Source organism: Dipodomys spectabilis, unplaced genomic scaffold (genome assembly GCF_019054845.1).
Source record: "Dipodomys spectabilis isolate Male_0828 unplaced genomic scaffold, ASM1905484v1 ptg000146l, whole genome shotgun sequence".
In the NCBI taxonomy this organism is placed as follows: domain Eukaryota; kingdom Metazoa; phylum Chordata; class Mammalia; order Rodentia; family Heteromyidae; genus Dipodomys; species Dipodomys spectabilis.
In genome coordinates, this window is record NW_024870823.1 from 590,685 (window position 1) to 610,692 (window position 20,008).

At 39.7% G+C, this 20,008-nt stretch overlaps 1 protein-coding gene across 1 annotated transcript; it reads left to right on the top strand.

Annotated features, from left to right (window-relative positions):
- The first annotated feature begins 365 nt into the window (after positions 1 to 365).
- On the top strand, positions 366 to 19,232 carry Atp6v1d (ATPase H+ transporting V1 subunit D). Its single transcript, XM_042691858.1, has 9 exons — positions 366 to 554; positions 7,225 to 7,342; positions 8,690 to 8,769; positions 10,715 to 10,782; positions 12,320 to 12,364; positions 14,085 to 14,188; positions 15,354 to 15,420; positions 16,391 to 16,469; positions 18,559 to 19,232. Exons 1-9 carry the CDS (start codon positions 514 to 516, stop codon positions 18,698 to 18,700), a joined length of 744 nt encoding a protein of 247 aa, XP_042547792.1. The 5' UTR covers positions 366 to 513; the 3' UTR covers positions 18,701 to 19,232.
- The last annotated feature ends 776 nt before the right edge of the window (positions 19,233 to 20,008 follow it).

Genomic DNA, 20,008 nt, shown 5'->3' on the forward strand with positions numbered 1-20,008 from the left:
AGAAGAAAAAGTGTCAGCCCCTTACAGAAGGACTTGGAAAGGTCGTTTTATGATTATTATTTTGCTAAGTAATCTCCAAGGCGTAAGGAAAGATGTAGGACTCATTCCTTATTTCCAAAGAGCAAATCTCTCAGTGCTTAAATCAGCCATAAGACGGCGCTGTAACTAAAAACGAAGAAACAAAAACGGAAGGAGAGAAGGCGTGTGAATCTCTCCTCTTCTTTCAGGCAACGCGGACAGCGATTTGTGCAGCGGCCTGGGAGGTGAGGGAGGAGGGGCTGCCAGGCGAACCGGAATTCCGCTGTGCGCGCGCCTCAACATCCGGGCATCGTTTTCGTTCCGCCCGCCTCCTCTGTCCAGGAAGCGGAAATGAGAGATGGGCACCACTGGTGCCTCCTCGCACCGGAGATCAGGTGACACAATCAGCTGACTCCGGTGTTGGGCAGGCGCTGAAGAGTACGGTATTGGAGCTGTTGCAGCCAAGGTTGCCCGAGCCGAGTGGTCATCGTTACAATGTCGGGCAAAGACCGGATTGAGATCTTCCCTTCGCGAATGTAAGTGGCGCCCGCAGGTTCAAGGATGTCTGTTCCGAGCGCGATTCCTCCCGACCCTGGACGCCCCACTAGGGCGCCTTCCTTCCTGGGTCTGCTCCTGAACTCGACTCCCAGGGTCTTTGCGTTCGTGAATCTAGGCTCAGCCTTGCCGCTCGGCCACACGTTCCTCCTGAGTGAACCTGGGGCAGGGAGAGCGCTCCCAGCCGGGCTTTGGCCTGCTGGCCTTGGGGCGATCCACTGTCTTTACTCCTTAATGAAGTCATTCATTCCACACACCCTTGTGGAGCCATTCTGGCTTTGCATAACGGAATCGTCGCCTCTCGATGGAGCTTCGATAAATGCTCGGTAAAAAGGAAGTTTACTGCCACGCACTCTAGGTTCTTAAGCCAGAGTGGGGATTGAATCCATTCTTAGCACGGACGTTGGATTCAATCTTGGTTTTCTTTGCTCACTTCCCAAGATCCCGTCAGTGTCACCACCTGCTATGGGAAGAGTCTCGCGTTTCTGAGACATTAGCACTATTAAAACGGCACCTTTTCAGACTTTCTATTAATATTTCAGACTATTCTATTACTAGAATACCATTCATCACGTTTTAAGTGGCTTTTTATTGCATGTCTTTCTCTTCCACCAGTCTTTGTGCTCCCTCCAGGATGAAGTATCTTGATTTTTAATCAGTAGAAGATACACATACGGGGGGGGGGGGGGGAGAACGAGGGAGAGGGGCAGGGAGGAGAGAATGAGAGAGAAAGAAGGAGGGAGGGAGGGAGGGAGAGAGAGAGAGAGAGAGAGAGAGAGAGAGAGAGAGAGAGAGAGAGAATGTTCCTTGAGCTCATTTCTTGGAATCTGTTCAATTGTGGGCTGCCTCTCTTTCGGCAATGATATCTTGTTAGGAAAAATGACAGCACCGTAGGTCCTTGGCGTGTTTGTAAAGAAAATATTCGTTTTCTCAGATGCACATAATGGTTGTGAAGAGTGAAGATTATTTGCCTCCTTCTCCTTCCCTTTGTCTTTTTATTAGTGAAGAAGAAATTCAGTTTTGCCTTTGGCTATTGTATTTTTAACTTTTTGTGTTTTTTCTTATCTTAATTGTGTTTTTCCTCATTCTATCCTTTTTCTCACAGAATTGGGGACACAATATAAAATGCTTACAATCAAACTCCAAACTGCTTGCTGGGGTAGGGTGTCTCCAGCTCTTAGAATTGTTACATTTGATTTTACCTTCATCCCATCGATTTTTCTAGTGGTTGGTTTTACTAGGTGGGAAATCTTCATTGAAAGGCAATGCCTATAGAATAGATTAAGATCAGAAATAAGCAGGGATGAAGTCAAAACTCCCCGAATATCCTCCCAAATCTCTGTACTGAAGGCCTGTAATCTCTGGAGGTGGAGGAGCAAAGTTTGGGACTTACCCAGGCAAAAGTTTAGCAAGACCTCATCCCAGTCAGTAAGCCAGATATGGTGTTTCACATCTGTCATACCCACCCATGGGAAAGATCAAAAGTTGGAGGCCAGCCCAGGCAAAGAATGTGATATTCTACCTGGAAAAGAACAAGCAAATAGAGCTGGAGGCATGGCTCAAGTGGTAGAGTACTTACCTAACAAATGTGAGGGCCTGAATTCAAACACTCCGGTACCATCAAATAAAGTGCTATTGAGTTAGTGAGCACAGAGCATCAGCCTGGCACGAACAGGGCACTAGATTTGATCCATAGCACCAAAAAATAAATATACCAGCAGTTCAAAGCTGCTAGGGGAATTAACTATTTGTTCTAGTCAACACCTGGATTGATACATCTTGAACTCCTTTCTTCGAGAGCATTTATTTAAAAAAGTTTACATTTAATTGCTATCCCTTTGAAATGTAATTATTAGGAAGGATAGCGTATCTCAGTTTCTGGGGCAGGATAGAATCTTAACTTTCATAATTGCCAGCTAGCAGACATACCTGGTAATCACTTGACACTGACCAACCCTTTTAATCATTACTCATTTCACTGACTACTTGAGGCATGCTGTCTCCTTCCATGTAAAATGTCCAGTCACCTGTGTACAAATCTGAGTGGAGCTCAGCTCTTTCCTCCACTGTCAGTGGTTATCAAATAAAATTATTTTTCAGTATTTTAACTAAAGTCTGGTTATATATAATCAGTAGAATGCTAACATGTTTTTGTCTTTATTTTGGAACTTGTAGACCAACAGGTGAGAATGGACTTCTTTGAGCTTAGAAAAGAAAAATGATAGGTTTGTGAAGGTGAAAACTGCTGTTTAAGAGTGTCTGCCATGCTAATTGAGAGGAAAATCAGATGCATGAAGTAAATATTTTCCCCAAAGCTTGACAGCCAATTCTTTGTCATGTAGTCAGATGTTTTTGATTCAGTGGAAAAGAAGTCATTGTCTTATTTGAAGGTCAAAATTTTTTTTCTTGGTATAGCTGAGCCAGTTCTGAAGCATATAAACGAAGAGGTTTTGATTATCCTGGTTACAGTCCATTTTATTGTATGAGCCTGGGGAATGTTGCTTTCACTCACTTTTACACCATGAAAACAAGTTTAGAATGGAAGCTTCATGCCTCCTTAGGCATGAAAGATTCATGGTCAAAAGAACTTACACGAATCCTGGTTCCTACTACATATTAGCTGTGAGTGCTTGGGCAAGTCACTCAAGAGTTTCAATACTTGAGGGCTGGAGGTATGGCTCTAGTAAGAGATTGCCTGTCTGTTAAGCACAAGATCCTGAGATCAAACTATGGTCTCACAAAAGAAAAAAAGTGATCAATATTGAAAAGCAACTTTTGCCAGTTGCATTGGTGATCAGGAGGACCATGGTTTGAGGCCACCCCGGCAAAAGGTTAGCAAGACTTCTGTCTTACCAAAAAAAATCTAGACATTCTGGGTGGCTCATGTCTGTTATCCAGCTATGTAGGAAGCGTAAGTAGGAAAGGTGGCCTGGGCCACCCCTCTTCCCAGGAAAGGAGCTGAGAAAGTGAAGAGAGCTGAGGGCCAGTGGCTTAAGTGGTGCCTAACAAGCGTAAGGCTCAGAGTTCAAATAAATCCCAGGTCAAAAGAACCCCCAACCCGGATATACAGACACAGACATAGACACACACAATAAAAAGAGACCAAACTCTAATTGAAGCCTCTAATTGAAAATTAGAGTCTAGTTGAAAAGTCTCTAATTGAAAATTGTCCCATTTCACAGAGGTGCCATTATCCAGGAGGAAATTTAAATCGACAGAGTAAACTCAGTTTCATCAGTCTGTTCACTTTTCTAATTTAAACTTACTGGAATCTGTAGTACTGGGATTTCACCCCTTTTGATCCAACTCTTTAAGCCGAAATTCTGGTATTTCATGTCAACAAGAGAGAATGTTAACTGTACATATTGGGGTGGATAACTCCTGCTCAGGCTGGAAACGGAACCGGTTGCACTAGATTAGACTTCTGCTGAGACCAGTCAGTGCTAAGTCTGCCACTGCTAACTGCTTTCCAAAGACTGTTCATCTGCTGCTGCTGCTTTTTTTTTTTTTTTTTTTTTTTGTACTAAAGTTTGAACTCAGGGGACTTCAAGTCTTGCTAGGTAGGTACTCTAGTTTGAACCATACCTCTAAGCCATTTTTTTCTCTGCTTACTTTTGAAAAAGCATTTTTTTTGCCTGGTCTGGCCTGAACTGATATTTTCTATTTAATATTTTGCCTGTCGCTAGTATAAGTGCATGCTACAATGCCCAACATTTTTTTTTTTCTGTTGAAATGGGGTCTTGTGAACTTCTTGCTACGACTGGCTCGAACCTAGATCCTCCAGCTCTCTGCCTCCTAGCCAGGATAACAGGTGTGAATCATTTTACCTTGGCCAAATTCCAAACTTTTGTGTGGTTGCTGTGCTGTAGATTGAACCTTGAGCCTTGTGAATGCTAGGTAAGCATCGTTCAACTTCCAAATTTCAATCATAGACTGTGGAATAGATTTTTTCCATATATATCTTTAGTGGCAACTGAAACATTATTAAATACCATTTAAATTACAAAACAAATACTTAGATTATGCTAGCATCAAAATAAAGTTTTTGGTAATTTTTATTAGGATTTATGATTACCTTTTCATATATTGATTGTAGAATTGTTTTTATTGTAAATGAAGTTGTTATAGAACACTGATGGTAGAAAACTGTAGCATTAAGAAAACAGTTGAAAATGGTGCTGGCAGGTTCTACAGCTTTAACACCTGTAGAAAAGTAAAGCTAGATCATTATATATCACCCTGCACCAGAATCAGCTCCAAATGGATCAAAGACCTTGAAGTCAAAGCAGACACCTGAAAACATTACAGGAAGGAATAGTTGAGAAACTGTAGGGCTCCTTGGCACAGGCCGAAATTTTCTTAATAAAGACCCAGAAACACAACAAATCAAAGAAAGATTGGACAAATGGGATTGCATGAAACTTCAGAGTTTCTGCATGGCAAAGGACATAGCTAGCAAGATCAATCGAAAGCCCACAAAAAGAGAAGATCTTCTCTAGCAATATAATGGACAAGGGTCTTATATCTAAAATATACTTAGAACTCAAAAAACTAAATCACTCAACAACAAATCCTCAAAGAAACAACCACCCCATCAACAAGTGGGCTAAAGACTTAAAGAGAATTCTCTCTGAAGAGGAAATAAGAATGGCCAATAGACACATGAAGAAAGGCTCCACTTCTCTAGCACATAAAAGAAATGCAAATCAGGGGCTGGGAAGGTGGCTGAGTGGTAGAGCGCTTGCCTTGCATGCATGAGGCCCTGGATTCGATTCCTCAGCACCACATAAGCAAAAAGAAAAAAGCCAGAAGTGGCTTTGTGGCTCAAGTGGTAGAGCGCTGGCCTTGAGCTGAAGAGCTGAGGGACAGCGCCCAGACCCAGAGTTCAGGCCCCACGACTGGACGCCCCCCCCCCCAAAAGAAATGCAAATCAAAACAACATTGAGATTCTACCTCACCCCAGTTAGAATGGCTAAAATCAAGAACTCTAATAACAACAGATGTTGGAGGGGATGTGGTCAAAAGGGAACCCTACTGCATTGTTGGTGTGAGTGTAAACTTGTTCAACCACTTTGGAAAGCAGTAGAGCTCCCCTATGATCCAGCAATCCCACTTTTGGGCATTTACCCAAATAATCACAAACAAGACTATACTGAAGCTACCAGCACAACTATGTTTATCACAGAATTATTTACCATAGCTAAGATATGGAACCAATCCAGATGCCCCTCAGTAGATGAATATATATATGTATACATATATGTATACACACACATACATACAATGGAATTCTATGACTCCATCAAAAAGAATGACATTGCCCCATTTGTTAGGAAATGGAAAGACTTGGAAAAAATTATATTAAGTGAAGTAAACCAGGCCCAGAGAAACATAGGTTCCAGGTTTCCCTCATTTGCAATAACTAGGAAAAAATTATATTAAGTGAAGTAAGCCAGGGCCAAAGAAACATAGGTTCCAGGTTTCTCTTATTTGCAATAACTAGTATAAGTCTAGGACAAGCAGAAAAGGTCAAAAGCTATGTATATATAACTATATAAGATGATGTTAAGTGAAATGAACCCCAAGATAGGGACACAGCTTTTTTTTTTCTTGCTTGCTATTGTTTTTAATGTACTTAAAATGTACTATGTGATTTTTTGCTTCTTTTGTATGTGCTTCCCCCATGATATAACTCCTATTTTCACTGTATTTGTGTCAGTGTCGTGCATCTTTTTTTTTTTTTTTTTGGGTCTGGTCGTGGGGCCTGCACTCTGGGCCTGGGCGCTGTCCCTCAGCTCTTCAGCTCAAGGCTAGCGCTCTACCACTTGAACCACAGCGCCACTTCCGGCTTTTTCTGTTTTTTTCTGTTTATTGAGAAATCAAACCCAGGGCCTCCTGCATACAAGGCAAGCACTCTACCACTGAGCCACCTTCCCAGCCCCAAGTGTCTTGTATCTTTTTTTTTTTTTTTACTGATATTTATTATTAGCCTGGCCTATTTGTTTTTTTTTTTTTTTGTTTGTTTGTTTGTTTTTTGGTCGGTTGTGGGGCTTGAACTCTGGGCTTGGGCGTTATCCCTGTGCTCTTTAGCTCAAGGTGAGCGCTCTCCCACTTGAGCCACAGCGCCACTTCCGTGTCTTGCATCTTGTATATACATATTTCTAATTTGGGAATAGAAAATGCTTAACAAAATAACAAAGTGCTTAAATAAGGATACAGGTTGACCCATTGTAACAATGAGATGTACAAGACACTATGTTGAAAATGAACTTTACAACTTGGTGGGGGGGAGGAGTTTGGAAGGTGGGGGGGAAAGGATGGTAGGGGATAAACAGAGGAGGAGGTAACAACGCTGGATAGGAAATGATTTACCTTACTCATGTAACTCTAACTCCTCTGTACACTATTTCTACAATAAAAACATAAAAGAAAACAGTTTGTCAGCTACAAATGTGTCTTCTTATACTTATTACATCAAAAGAATAAAACACCGAACCTGAGGAAGGATTGTGAGTTCGAGGCCAACCTATGCTACATAGTGAGATCTGTCTCAAAAACCGGAAAATAGAATATAAGGTAATTTTAACTCTGTGTTCCAGAGGTATTATTGTGTTTTTTAAACAGTAACAATAAATGTTTTTGTTTATGTAGGGCACAGACCATCATGAAGGCTCGTTTAAAAGGAGCTCAGACAGGTCGAAACCTCCTGAAGAAAAAATCTGATGCCTTAACTCTTCGGTTTCGACAGATCTTAAAGAAGATAATAGAGGTAGAATGCACTTTACTTAGAATAGTATTTTTTATAAGTATTCAAGAAAAATCCAGTATGACCATTGGCGTTTAAACTTCGTTTTTCTTTTCTTTTTGGTCCTGGGGATTCAATCCAGGGCCTTGTACATTTTAAGCACACATTTTACTACTAAATGCCTAACTCTTAATTTCTGCTTATTTGAATTCTTTTCTTTCCTTCCAAAATTAAAAATGCCATTATAACAGGTATTGAAATATGGTAGTGTACTTACATAAAGATTTTAGTTTCAGATACTTCACTTTCTAAAATTGACACTCCTGAATTATGCTTACAAAGCCACTTGACCTGGTTTATGCCTGCCTCTTTGACCTCATTTGGAGTATTCTTCCTAATGATTTTCTCCGGGTCTTTCCATGAGCTATTTCTTCATCTTTTTATTTTTTATTTTTTGCCAGTCCTGGGGCTTGAACTCAGGGTCTGGGCACTATCCATGAGCTTCTTTTGCTCAAGGCTATCACTCTACCTCTTGAGCCACAGAGCCACTTCTGGCTTTTTCTGTTTATGTGGTACTAAGGAATCGAACCCAGAGCTTCATGCATGCTAGGCAAGCATTCTACCACTAAGCCATATTTTCTCAGCCCGATTTCTTCATCTTCTAAGATGTTCATTCCCCAGAACTACTTCTGACTAGCTCTTCCAGGTATTTTAGTCTCTTCAGAGATTGCTGTCCTCCCAATCTTACGTAACTACCAATTTTACTTTGTCACATCTTTTTTTTTTTTAAATCAAAGCTAGTACTACTGAATGGTATTTTCTTGCTTGATATATTTCTCTCTCCACATTAGAGAATGTAAGTTTAAGAGAGCAAGGACTTTGTCTTTTCAGCCCTGTATGTCTAGTACTTCGAGTAGTGCTGGCACATTGTAGGTCATTCAGATTTTGACTTTACCGGAAATGAATTTAAGAGACTAATTTGAGCAAATCAATAGGAAAGGTGAGTCCCTCAGTGAAGATTTAGTTTTGCATTTATTAATGAATTTAATGTTTTTCTTTATTATTAATAAGTAGTTGTACAAAAAGGTTATAATTTCATAAGTCAGGTTATGAGCACAATGCTTCATGGTCAATGTCGCCTCTTCCATTTTTCTCTCCTGTTTTCCCCCTCGCATCCCTATTAATGTTTTAATGATAAGACTCAGGGTTGTAACATGTTATTGGACATTTTTGTTTTATCAAGTCAACATTAAATATTGACATTTTACAGCTCACATAAAATATTGATGGTTACTGAAAGAACTTAATTATGATGTGGTTTTCTTCCCTACAAAAGCTTGGTTGACTCTGTTATTGGTTTCTGCTTTCCAGACTAAAATGTTGATGGGTGAAGTGATGAGAGAAGCTGCCTTTTCACTTGCTGAGGCCAAGTTCACAGCAGGGGACTTCAGGTAAGGTGTTAAAACAGAGTTTTCCAATTCATAATTACCACTGTAATTTAAAAATACACAAAGCTGGATACTGGTGGCTCTAACCTACAATCCTAGCTTCTTGGGAGGCTGAGAACTGAGAACTGAAGTTTGAGGCCACCCTCTGTAGGAAAGTCCATGAGATGCTTACCTCCAATTAATCACCAAAAGACTGGAAATGGAACTGTGACTCAACTGTGACTTGAGTGTAAAAGGTAAGCAAACAGCACCCACACCCTGAATTCAGGCACCATTACTGACATAATAATAAAAAAATAAAAACACATAAGCATTAAAGACAAATGCTATAGTAATAAGATTGATCACTTTGAATTCTATCATTTCAGCTCTTTGTCTGTTCCCATTCACATATGCCTTTTGTGTGTGTGTGTGTGTGTGTGTGTGTGTGTGTGTGTGTGTGTGTGTGTGTGTGTGTGTGTGTGTGTGCGCGCGCGCGCGCGCGCGCACGGGCCAGGCCTGGGGCTTGAACTCTGGGCTTGGGCCTGCCCATGAGCTTTTTTTGTTTTAAGCTCATGTCCTACCACTTGAGCCACAGCTCCACTTCTGGCCTTGTGTTGGTTAGAGATAAAATCCCACAAACTTCTGCTCAGGCTGTTTTCAAACCACTGTCCCTAGATCTCAGTTGAGTAGCTAGGATTATAGGCGCGAGCTATTGGTGACTTCTGTTTTATAGTCTATTTCACTTGACATTGGCTCATCAACATTTTGCTTATTTTTAACATAGTTGTAACATCTTTCTTAAGATGTACCATATTTTCTTAACCTTTTCTCCTATAGCTGGAACTTTGAGTTGATTGTCAGATTTTTGGAATATTAAGGAAGGACTGTGAATATCTTCATACATATATCTCATTTTTAATTTGAATTATTTCCTTTAGGATAAAATTTTGAGAGTGAACTCTTATTTGCAAGGCAGGAACTTTATGGCTTTCGTCATATTAGAATATGCTTTACAGGACTGGGAATGTAGCTTCGTGGTCGAGTGCTTGCCTAGCATGCATGAAGTTCTGGGTTCATTCCTCAGTACTACATAAACAGAAAAAGCCTGAAGTGGCACTGTGGTTCAAGTGGTAGAGGGATAGCTTTGAGCAAAAGAAGCTCAGGGACAGTGCCGAGGCCCTGAGTTCAAGCCCAGGACTGGCAGAAAAAAAAAATATGCTTTACAAGTATACATGTGGTTTTCAAATGGATTATGCCCATTTATTTAATTGTGATTGTTCAGATATTGCTGGGGGGACTATAGATAAGCCTTGTTAATCTAAGTTGAAATGCTTGTGACTAGTTAGGGACTGAGGTGAAAGTTGTTCTCAGGAGTTTTAGTTTTCTTTTCCCAGTGTCATAAGGCTTACTTACTGTAGGAACTTTCTCTGCTGGGAAGTCTGCAACCAGAGAGTTATTAGGTCAGAAGAGTAGACTAGTGTTTTTTGCCATTGCTGACAGGATTTCCGTGGTAAGTGGCACATGATTGTTCTGTTTTAGAACACTTCATTTTATAGTACCAGATGGGGAGTCACATTGCAGCCAAAAGGAAATTACGGTAAAGGAATTTGAACACCAGCATAACAACTGAACAGCAAACTTAGATGGAAAGAACATTTTCTCTAAATTTATACTAGCATAAGAACCTGTGAACTTGTAAAATCACATCCCTGTATTTGCTGAAAACAGTCATGCACTTTAAAATCTTTCTTTTGTTTTTCTTCTGACTAGTGTTTTAACTATTGTTCATTTACTGCTCTCTGAGTCCCTCATCTGATAGCTGCGATTTTTCTCTTTTTTTGGTAAAAGGTAGATTAAAGCACACTTATCTGTGGCATCTCATTCTTGGTCTCATTTAATGTTGAAACTATCCAATGGAGCTTTAGGTTTATTTCTAACAAGACAACAATTTTTTTTCCCCCTGCAGTACCACAGTTATCCAAAATGTAAATAAAGCTCAAGTGAAGATTCGAGCAAAGAAAGATAATGTAGCAGGTAACTTACCAATCTTTTAGAACCATTTAAAAGAGTAACCACATTTTGTTGTTGTTGGTTGTGGGGCTTGAACTCAAGTCCTAGGTGCCAATTCTGAACCTCTTGGAGCTCAAGGCTGTACCACTTGAGCCACAGTTCCACTTCTAGTTTTTGAGTGGTTAATTGGACATAAGAGTCTCACAAGGACTTTTCTGCTGGGGCCAGCTTCGAACCTCAATCCTCAGACTTTAGCCTCCTGAGTAACTAGGATTACAGGCTTGAACCCGGCTAAAAAAAGTAACCACTTTTATGACAGTATCTTGATGTCCCATTTTCTATCTTCTACATAGAACAAGTTCATTGGTTCTATATGTTAAAACCATTAACAACCAGGTTATTAATATTAAATTCATCAGTTAAAACCAGTTGTTATTCCAGACTTGACTTTGAATATTTCATGACAGAAACATAGGAAATACTGATTAAGAAATAGTACTTCGGGGGCTGGGAAGGTGGCTCAGTGGTAGAGTGCTTGCCTTGCATGCATGAGGCCCTGGGTTCAATTCCTCAGCACCACATAAGCAAAAAAAAAAAAAAAAAAAAAAAAAAAGAAAAAAGCCAGAAGTGGCGCTGTGGCTCAAGTGATAGAATGCTAGCCTTGAGCTGAAGAGCTGAAGGTAGTGCCCAGGCCCAGAGTTCAGGCCACACGACTGGACCAAAAAAAAAAAAAAAGAAATAGTACTTCAAAAACAAAATCAAACAATGTCCCCCATCCCCTCCCCCAAAAAGAAATGGTACCTTAAAGTGGGTACCAGTGGCTCATGCCTGTAATCCTAGCTACTTAGGGGGCTGAGATCTGAGGATTGTGTTTTGAAACCAGCCAGGCAAGGAGAGTCTGTAAGTCTCTCTATCTCCAATTAACTAGCAAAAAGCTAGACTAAGTAGAGCTGTGGCTCAAGTGGGGTAGATCACTAGCTTTGAGTAAAAATGCTTAGATAATGCTAAGGGCCCTGAGTTCAAGTCCTAAGACTGTACCCCACCTAAAAAAATAAAAAGAAAAAACTAGTACTTTAAGCAGGGAGTGGTTTCATGCCTAAATTCCTAGCCACTTTCACAGATAGAGATCAGGGGATAAGGTTCTAGGCCAGTCCAGGCAAGTAAAAAAAAAATTTGAAACAATCTCAGTGAACAAAAACTGAATGTGGTGGTATACAACTGTCATCCTAGCTATGCAGAAAGCATAAATAGAAGGGTGAAGGTCCAGGCTAGCTGGGACATACATATGAGATTACTATACTAGAAAGGGCTAGGGACATGGGTGAAGTGTATCTGTTAGCAAGGCCAGTCCCTTAATTAAAAAACTCCATTACTTAAAAAAAAAAAAGTACTTCAGTGGTAGTACTTGTTTATAAAAATACCAGCACTGAGTAGGTGAAATAGGAAAACTGTGAGTTTAGAGCCAATTTGGACTATCAAGAGTTCCAAAATAGACAAACAAAACAAAGCAAAATGATCAAGGTCCTTGTTTGTGAATCTATATATCCATCTTCTTTACCAGGTGTTACCTTACCAGTGTTTGAACATTACCATGAAGGCACTGACAGTAAGTGTGAAACTTTTCATGTTAATGTGTGTCTATGTCTTTGGGATCCTCTCTGCTTCCTGTTTTGATGAAGCTTGTTGGGAAAGCACCCTTGTCAGATTTTAAGAGTTCAGATAGATGGTCAGGAATAAATTTTGCCCATATCTTAAAATACTTAATTTTAACTTAGAAGCATATCCTTGTGTGTTCATTTGTCATTTACAAACGAGACCTTAGCCAGGTGTTGGTGGCTCATGCCTGTAATCCTAGCTGCTCAGGAGGCTAAGATTTAAGGATCATGGTTCAAAGCTAGCCCTGGCAGGAAAGTCCATGAGACTCTTATTTCTAATTTCTAATACCACTTATAAAAGCCAAAAGTGGAGCTGTGGCTTAAGTGGTAAAGTGCTAGTCTTGAGCAAAAGCTCAGGGACAGTACCTAGGCCCTGAGTTCAAGCCCCAGGACCAGCCAAAAAAAGGCTTTTTAAACTTCAATAACTTATTATGCAACACTAGTAATACATTGTTTATAATTTCCAGTTTTTAAGCAAAGTCTTTGTCTTTTTAAAGTAGAATATGATCTTAAATGTGGTGATATAATTTGAATGCTATATTTCTAGCCCACCTATTTATTTGTAATTTGTTTTTTTGTTTTTGTTTTGGGTCCGGTCATGGGGCCTGAACTCTGGGCCTGGGCGCTGTCCCTCAGCTCTTCAGCTCAAGGCTAGCACTCTACCACTTGAGCCACAGTGCCACTTCCGGCTTTTTTTTTTTTTTTTTTTGCTTATGTGGTGCTGAGGAATCAAACCCAGGGCCTCAGGCATGCAAGGCAAGCACTCTACCACTGAGCCACCTTCCCAGCCCCTTATTTGTAATTTGTGTCATCCATTCTGTTCCTAGTTCGATAATATTTTGATGGTAATAATTCATATTTACTTAGTCTTCTCCAAGTAAAGGAACTTTTTTCCCATAGAAACAATATTTTTTCTTTTTCTTTTTTTTTTTGTTGGTCATGGGGCTTGAACTGTGGGCCTAAGCGTTGTCCCTCAGTTCTTCAGCTCAAGGCTAGCTCTCTACCACTTGAGCTACAGCGCCACTTCCAGTTTTCTGGTGGTTTATTTGAGAAAAGAATTTCATGTACTCTCCTGCCTAGGCTGGCTTTGAACCGCGATCCTCAGATCTCAGCCTCCTGAGTAGCTAGGATTACAGGTGTGAGCCACTGGCGCCTGGCTTATTTTTTTCAAGTTATGTGTTACTGGTCATATACTATTTATTCAAATCATGTAGAATATTAAGTATGGCTCATATAAACAAATCAAACATGATCTACCTCTTATCAGAGAACATCTTTCTACTATGACACCAGGCAATAGAGTTCCCAAAGGGAATAGAGGTGTTAAATCAGTGAGCTAGGCACTGAAGGTTTGTTAAAGTTTCTTCTGAAGGCTGGGGATGGAAGCTTGCCTGGGATGACACTCAAGGTTCAATCCCTAGCAAAACACACACACACACACACACACTTACACACTCACTTTTCTCCTCTATAATAGTATCCTTGTAGAAAAATTTAGCATGCTCCTATAATGACTACAAAGTGAAATGGGTACTTAATGTTTGTATTTAACAGGATTTTGTGGATTTGTGTCTATGTTTGGTGTTTTTCTTAATTGTTTTCCTTTTGGAATTTTATTGGAGAGGATTATTTTCTCTCTAGTTACAAATGTTGTCTGACTGGTTGTTGCAGGTTATGAACTGACCGGTTTAGCCAGAGGTGGGGAACAGTTGGCTAAATTAAAGAGGAATTATGCCAAAGCAGTGGAACTTCTGGTGGAACTGGCTTCACTGCAGGTCAGCAAACGCAGAGCTAGACAATTCTGATTCTAGTAGTCAAGTGGAGGACATTCCTAGCCTGTGCTGGACTTTACTGGGCTTTGTAATTTTAGCTGTGTATGGTCCTGTGAGAAACAAACCTAATGTTTTGATTTCTTTTTTTTTTTGTCAGTCATGGGGTTTGAACTCTGGGCTTGGGCGCTGTCCCTTCGCTCTTCAGCTCAAAGCAAGAGCTCTACTGCTTGAGCCACAGCACCTAGTGCTTTATTGGAGATAAGAGTCTCGCGGAATTTCCTGCCCGGGCTGGCTTTGAACTGTGATCCTCAGATCTCAGCCTCTTGATTAGCTAGGATTACAGGCATGAGTCACCGGGGCCCAGCTTATGTTTTGATTTCTGAAATGTGGCTTCTGCACAATTATCCCTACATTTTATTTTCTAAAAAAATACATGTAGTCCAATTTCATACTTTGCTTGGCTAGACTTAAATGCAAAAATAAGCCTGGCAGTGGTTGCTCATACCAGTAGTCCTAGCTACTCAGGAGGCTGAGATCTGGGAATCACTGGTTCGAAACCAGCTCAGGCAGGAAAGTTGGTCATATGCCTTCATCTCCAGTTAGCCACCAAATTCCCTGAGCGCACACACACACACACACACACAAAATAACATGGTTTGTGTGTGGAAGTCATTTTTTCCTTTTGCAGATTATTTATTAGGTTATATTAGTGATTCTCTCTTCTTGTTACTTTATTTTTTGTGCCAGTCCTGGGGCTTGAACTGAGGGCCTAGATGCTACCCAGGATGGTAAGAATGGTGCTCTACCACTTGAGCCACAGCTCTACTTCTAGCTTTTTGGCAGTTAATTGGAGATGAAAGTCTCAGACTTTCCTGCCTTGGCTGGCTTCAAACCATGATCCTCAGATCTCAGCCTCCTATGTAGCAAGGAGCTACTGGCACCTGGCCTCTTGTCACTTTTATGTCTTTATTTCAATGAGTCCAAAGTAATTAGTTTTAACATCACAATAGTGCTAGCTATATGAAAAATCTCATAGAAACTGTGCTTTTTAAGTGTACTGACAAGAGATTGTCTTTGTTTTCCAAAATGCATTCTTAAGTCTAGTCTGAGTAGAGCTGAACATAGTTAGGAAGACTTGGTGCTGTCATTATTAATCTGTCCTCTTTAGACTTCCTTTGTGACTCTGGATGAAGCTATCAAGATAACCAACAGGCGTGTGAATGCCATTGAGCATGGTAAGTCAGAGCTGTCAGTGCTTTGTTATCTACTTGTCCATTCCTTCCCCACTTGCTAACAGCTGCTAGGATTCACTGGGTGCTTAAGACTGAAAGGTAAGGAAGATACTGTCTTAGTGAAGAGCAAGTGTCAGTAAAGAAGGGGGAAATGTATGTGTATAATTTGGGGGGGGTGTTAACGACAACCCTGGTAAGATTATGGAATGTTGCATTCATTTCTAGTCATTTGTGTGTTTAATAAGAGGTAGAAACTTTCTCAGGAGTTTCATGTTTACTTTCTTCTGATTATTGAGCAGTTTATTTTTTTGAATATGTTTTATGTTCCTCTCCTTTAGGCCATTCTTTTTGATTTTTAAAAGTAAAATTCCTACTTGGATGCATTTATTTTACAACTCATTTCATTATTTTAAGGACATAGCTACATAATAATAATGCTTTTTGCTCAAAGAACCTTAGTTTCCATTAAAGAAATGTTTAAAGAGGGCTGGGAAGGTGGCTCAGTGGTAGAGCGCTTGCCTTGAATGCCTGAGGCCCTGGGTTCGATTCCTCAGCACCACATAAGCAAAAAGAAAAAAAGCCAGAAGTGGCGCTGTGGCTCAAGTGGTAGAGTGCTAGCCTTGAGCTGAAGAGCTGAGGGACAGCGCCCAGACCCAGAGTTCAGGCCCCACGACTGGACCAAAAAAAAAAAAAAAAAAAAAAAAAAATATATATATATATATATATAAACATAGCAGTAGAAATCTGGTGTTGGATCTATTACAGTTTAAGGTTTTCTGTGCACAGAAAACATAATTGCTACTTTTGGATGTCTGGGGTATACTTCATTGTAATTTTTTGTTTTTGTTGTCTAAGTTTGGTGCATTCAATATGTATTTAGTTGTACAATTTAAAAAAATTAACAAATGTGCATTGGTAATTTGGAAGGAAGGGGGCTCAGAAGTTCTCACATATATATTTTTTTAAACTCTAGTCATCATTCCCCGGATTGAACGTACCCTTGCTTATATCATCACAGAGCTGGATGAAAGAGAGCGGGAAGAGTTCTATAGGTTTGTTGAAACTGGCAGTTATTGATCTTTTAATTTTTTTTCTCCTCATATTCCAAAGGCTCAATTTGCTGAGTGACTAGTTGGCTTATATTCTGTGGAATTAGCACAGCTTGAATTTTTTTTGACAAGTTGTAGGTATGGTGGTGTACTTGGGAGCCTGAGGCAGGAGAATCATGAGTTCTAAGCTAGCCTGGGCTCCATGGCAAACCTCATCTCCAAAAAGAAGAAAGATTTTTTGGGAGGAAATGCTATGTTACATATTTTCAAAACATATCCTTAGCCTTTGACAATATAGTAGCCCTACTTTTATGCGGTTTCCAGTGATTTTAAGGTCAGTACTTATGGTCAACTGAAGGCTGAAAATAAATGGAAAATGAAGAAATAATTTGTAAGTTCTCAGTTGTATGCTTTATAATAAAGCAAAGTCAGATCTGACTGTTCCACTGTTAGGTAAATGGTCCTTTGTCCAGCATAGCCACAGTGCAGATGCTGCCTGGCTACAGCCACATAGCAGCCATCTCAGTTCTCTGAGCTGACTGTTGCCTGTCTGATATTGCAGTGATTGTGTTCACATAGCTCAATGTATATAATGATGGACTCACAATATAGAGATGCTAGAAATTCACAAAGTTGTTTTTCTTTAAGGGAAAAGAAAAGTTCTTGACTGGGTGCCGGTGGCTCACGCCTGTAATCCTAGCTAATTAGGAGGCTGAGAGCTGAGGATTGCGGTTCAAAGCCAGCGTGGGCAGGAAAAGTCCATGAGACTCTTATCTTCAATAACCCACCCGAAAACTGGAAGTGGCACTGTGGCTCAAGTGGTAGAGCGCTTGCCTTGAGCTGAAGAGCTAAGGGACAGCGCCCAGGCCCAAAGTTCAAGCCCCATGACTGACAAAGAAAAAATAAGAAAAGTTCTTGACTTAAAAATAAATAAGTTAATTTCTAACTGTACATAATTTTATCAAACACATGTATAATGTTCAGTTTATGGTTGGCTTAATAGGTGGATGTGAAGTTCAGATGATTAGTATTCATAAGGTTTAGCATTATTCAGTTTTAGACATCCACTGCAGGTCTTGGAACATACTCCCTGCACACAAATGTGACTGCTGCCAGGTGCTGGTGGCTCACCCCTGTAATCCTAGCTACTTAGGAGGCAGTGATCTGAGGATTGTTCAAAGCCAGCCAAGGCAAGAAAATCTGTGAGACTCTTATCTCCAATTAACCACCAGAAAACCGGAAGTGGCACTATGGCTCAAGTGGTAGAATGCTAGCCTTGAGCTGAAGAGCTCAGGGATAGTGCCGAGGCCCAGAGTTCAAGCCCCACAACTGACCAAAACCCCAAAAAAATGACTGGTATATTGCCAAAGGCTGTGGAGACATTTCTTACATATCTAAAACATAACATCTCCAAAATTTAAGACTTATTTTTTATGATTAAACACTGATTTAGATTGGGGTGTTTCTACATAAAAACTGATAAAGCTGTAATTAGTCAGGAAATACGTATTGCATGTTAAGTAGATAGTATAAAGAACTTGGGGCATTACCAAATAGCATAAATTGTACCATTAGAGAATTAGCACAGTACATGCTGAGAATTGATGCATGCAGTCCATGAGTTGGTTATGAAGTTTTAAGAGCCAATGGGAATAAATTTAAATTGGTAAAGGGGTTGGTACACTGGGCTCAGAGAAGTGAGAGTAGACCAAAGCAGGAATGTTTAAGGAAGTTTGCTGGTCTTAGACTTTGAGCAGCCTGAGTATGATGATGTATTATTGATAATCTTATCAAATTATTGTTTCTGTCCTTTATGGTCAGCATTGTGCTGACCCAAAACTTTAATATCTGAATGCTCAAAATCTGTTCCATTAAAAAAATAGGTTCCACATTTTCTTTAACCTAGGATAGCGCTTTTTAAATCAATTATTAACTATATTGTACCTTAAATATTTGTTAAAATGGCTTATTGAAATTAATTGGAGTATCAAACTTTGTTCTAGTTTTGTGTTATTCTTGTTAGAAAACTTAAAAAATCAAGTCTATTAAGTACTGAAATATCATCCAGAAAATTTCGCCCTTCATCTGGCAGGTTAAAGAAAATACAGGAGAAGAAAAAGATTCTCAAGGAAAAATCTGAGAAGGACTTGGAGCAACGGAGGGCAGCTGGAGAAGTGATGGAGCCTGCAAACCTTCTGGCTGAAGAGAAGGACGAAGATCTTCTCTTTGAATAATCCTTCCTGTTCTGCCTCTCTGGAAACACCCAACACTTGGCTCCATTTTAATTTAATGTGTAGGTTTTGTGTGGCTATTTATTTTTTAACCTAAAAAATTCACTGGGTGTAAAATTTACCTTGGTGTCCTGTGAGAACCTGCAGAATCCTAATTCAATAACCACGTACCACAGCTGAAAGAGATTGTAGAACCTGCCTGGTAATTTATAGGATTTAATCCATGTAAGTTTCACACTATTCCATTTCAGCTGTTGTATGTGATGTGTTAGCAGGCATCTTAAGAAATAGCTTTAGAAAACATTGGTGGTCTTAGGCTCATGCTGTGGCGGTCTTCATTCCTACCCATTTGCTCGTAGACTTTGGCACTGTTGAGACTGCTCTAGCCACTCTTGTGTTACTATGATACTTCTGCCTTAAGCTTTATGGAAACCTTCACTTACTTTTTCTTGCACGACAGGTTTCTTGTCTGTCATGGGAGCAGTTCTGCCAATTTAAATGTAATTATATTACAAGAAGTAAAATTGACATCTTTTTTTAAAAAAATGTTATCTTACTGCTAAGAATACTAATGTCCTTATGCTCAGATCAGTGACTTGCATTGATGTCCAGAAAGCTTTTTCCTGTAGATATGTTAAGGTAACCTTTGTTACCTGATCCCCATATCAGTGTTTCACTAAATGATTTATGTTGTAACAATGACTGCATTTTTGGGTACTAATAAATGCCATGAATTAAGAGGGCTTTATAATACTTCTTTCCTAATCTAAGAAAATACTAATTCCCATTTTAATAAGATAGTTTTACTAGAATCTAAATAATTTGTTTTCATTTATAAATATGAGGCAATTGAGTGTCCCTATCAGGTTGATTGCTGATATTTCTGGTACTGTTTGGTTTGGCATGACTATCCATTCCTCAGCCTTATTTTTCCTGTTCCTTTCTGGGATTGGGACTTAAAATCAGGGCCTTTGAAGATTGCTAGGTAGGGCCTCCACCACCTGAGCCACACCCTCAGTCTACTCAGCATTGCTTGCAACTTGTTTTAGGCAAGTAGTCTACCTTTAAAGAGTTTTTAACACCCTCTTGTCCCTTTCCTGCTTCCCTCATATTTAAGACTTAAAAAAAAAACACACCCAAAACTTTATGTTTAAAGGTAAGATACCAACCTTATTATAGAGGAGCTAATTTGTAAGAAACTTACTGTTGCTTACAAAACAAAATCTCAGATTGAGTATAAATTTATTGATTGGAAAATAAGAATTTTAAAAGTAAATAGCATGGAACTACTTAATATTTAATTTCCCAACA

Excerpts from the sequence above, each read along its gene's own strand:
- Atp6v1d (XM_042691858.1), top strand. The coding sequence starts at position 514 with ATGTCGGGCAAAGACCGGATTGAGATCTTCCCTTCGCGAAT. Across the intron at positions 7,343-8,689 it reads TCTTAAAGAAGATAATAGAG|ACTAAAATGTTGATGGGTGA; the intron begins GTAGAATGCACT and ends TCTGCTTTCCAG. Across the intron at positions 16,470-18,558 it reads GAGCGGGAAGAGTTCTATAG|GTTAAAGAAAATACAGGAGA; the intron begins GTTTGTTGAAAC and ends TTCATCTGGCAG.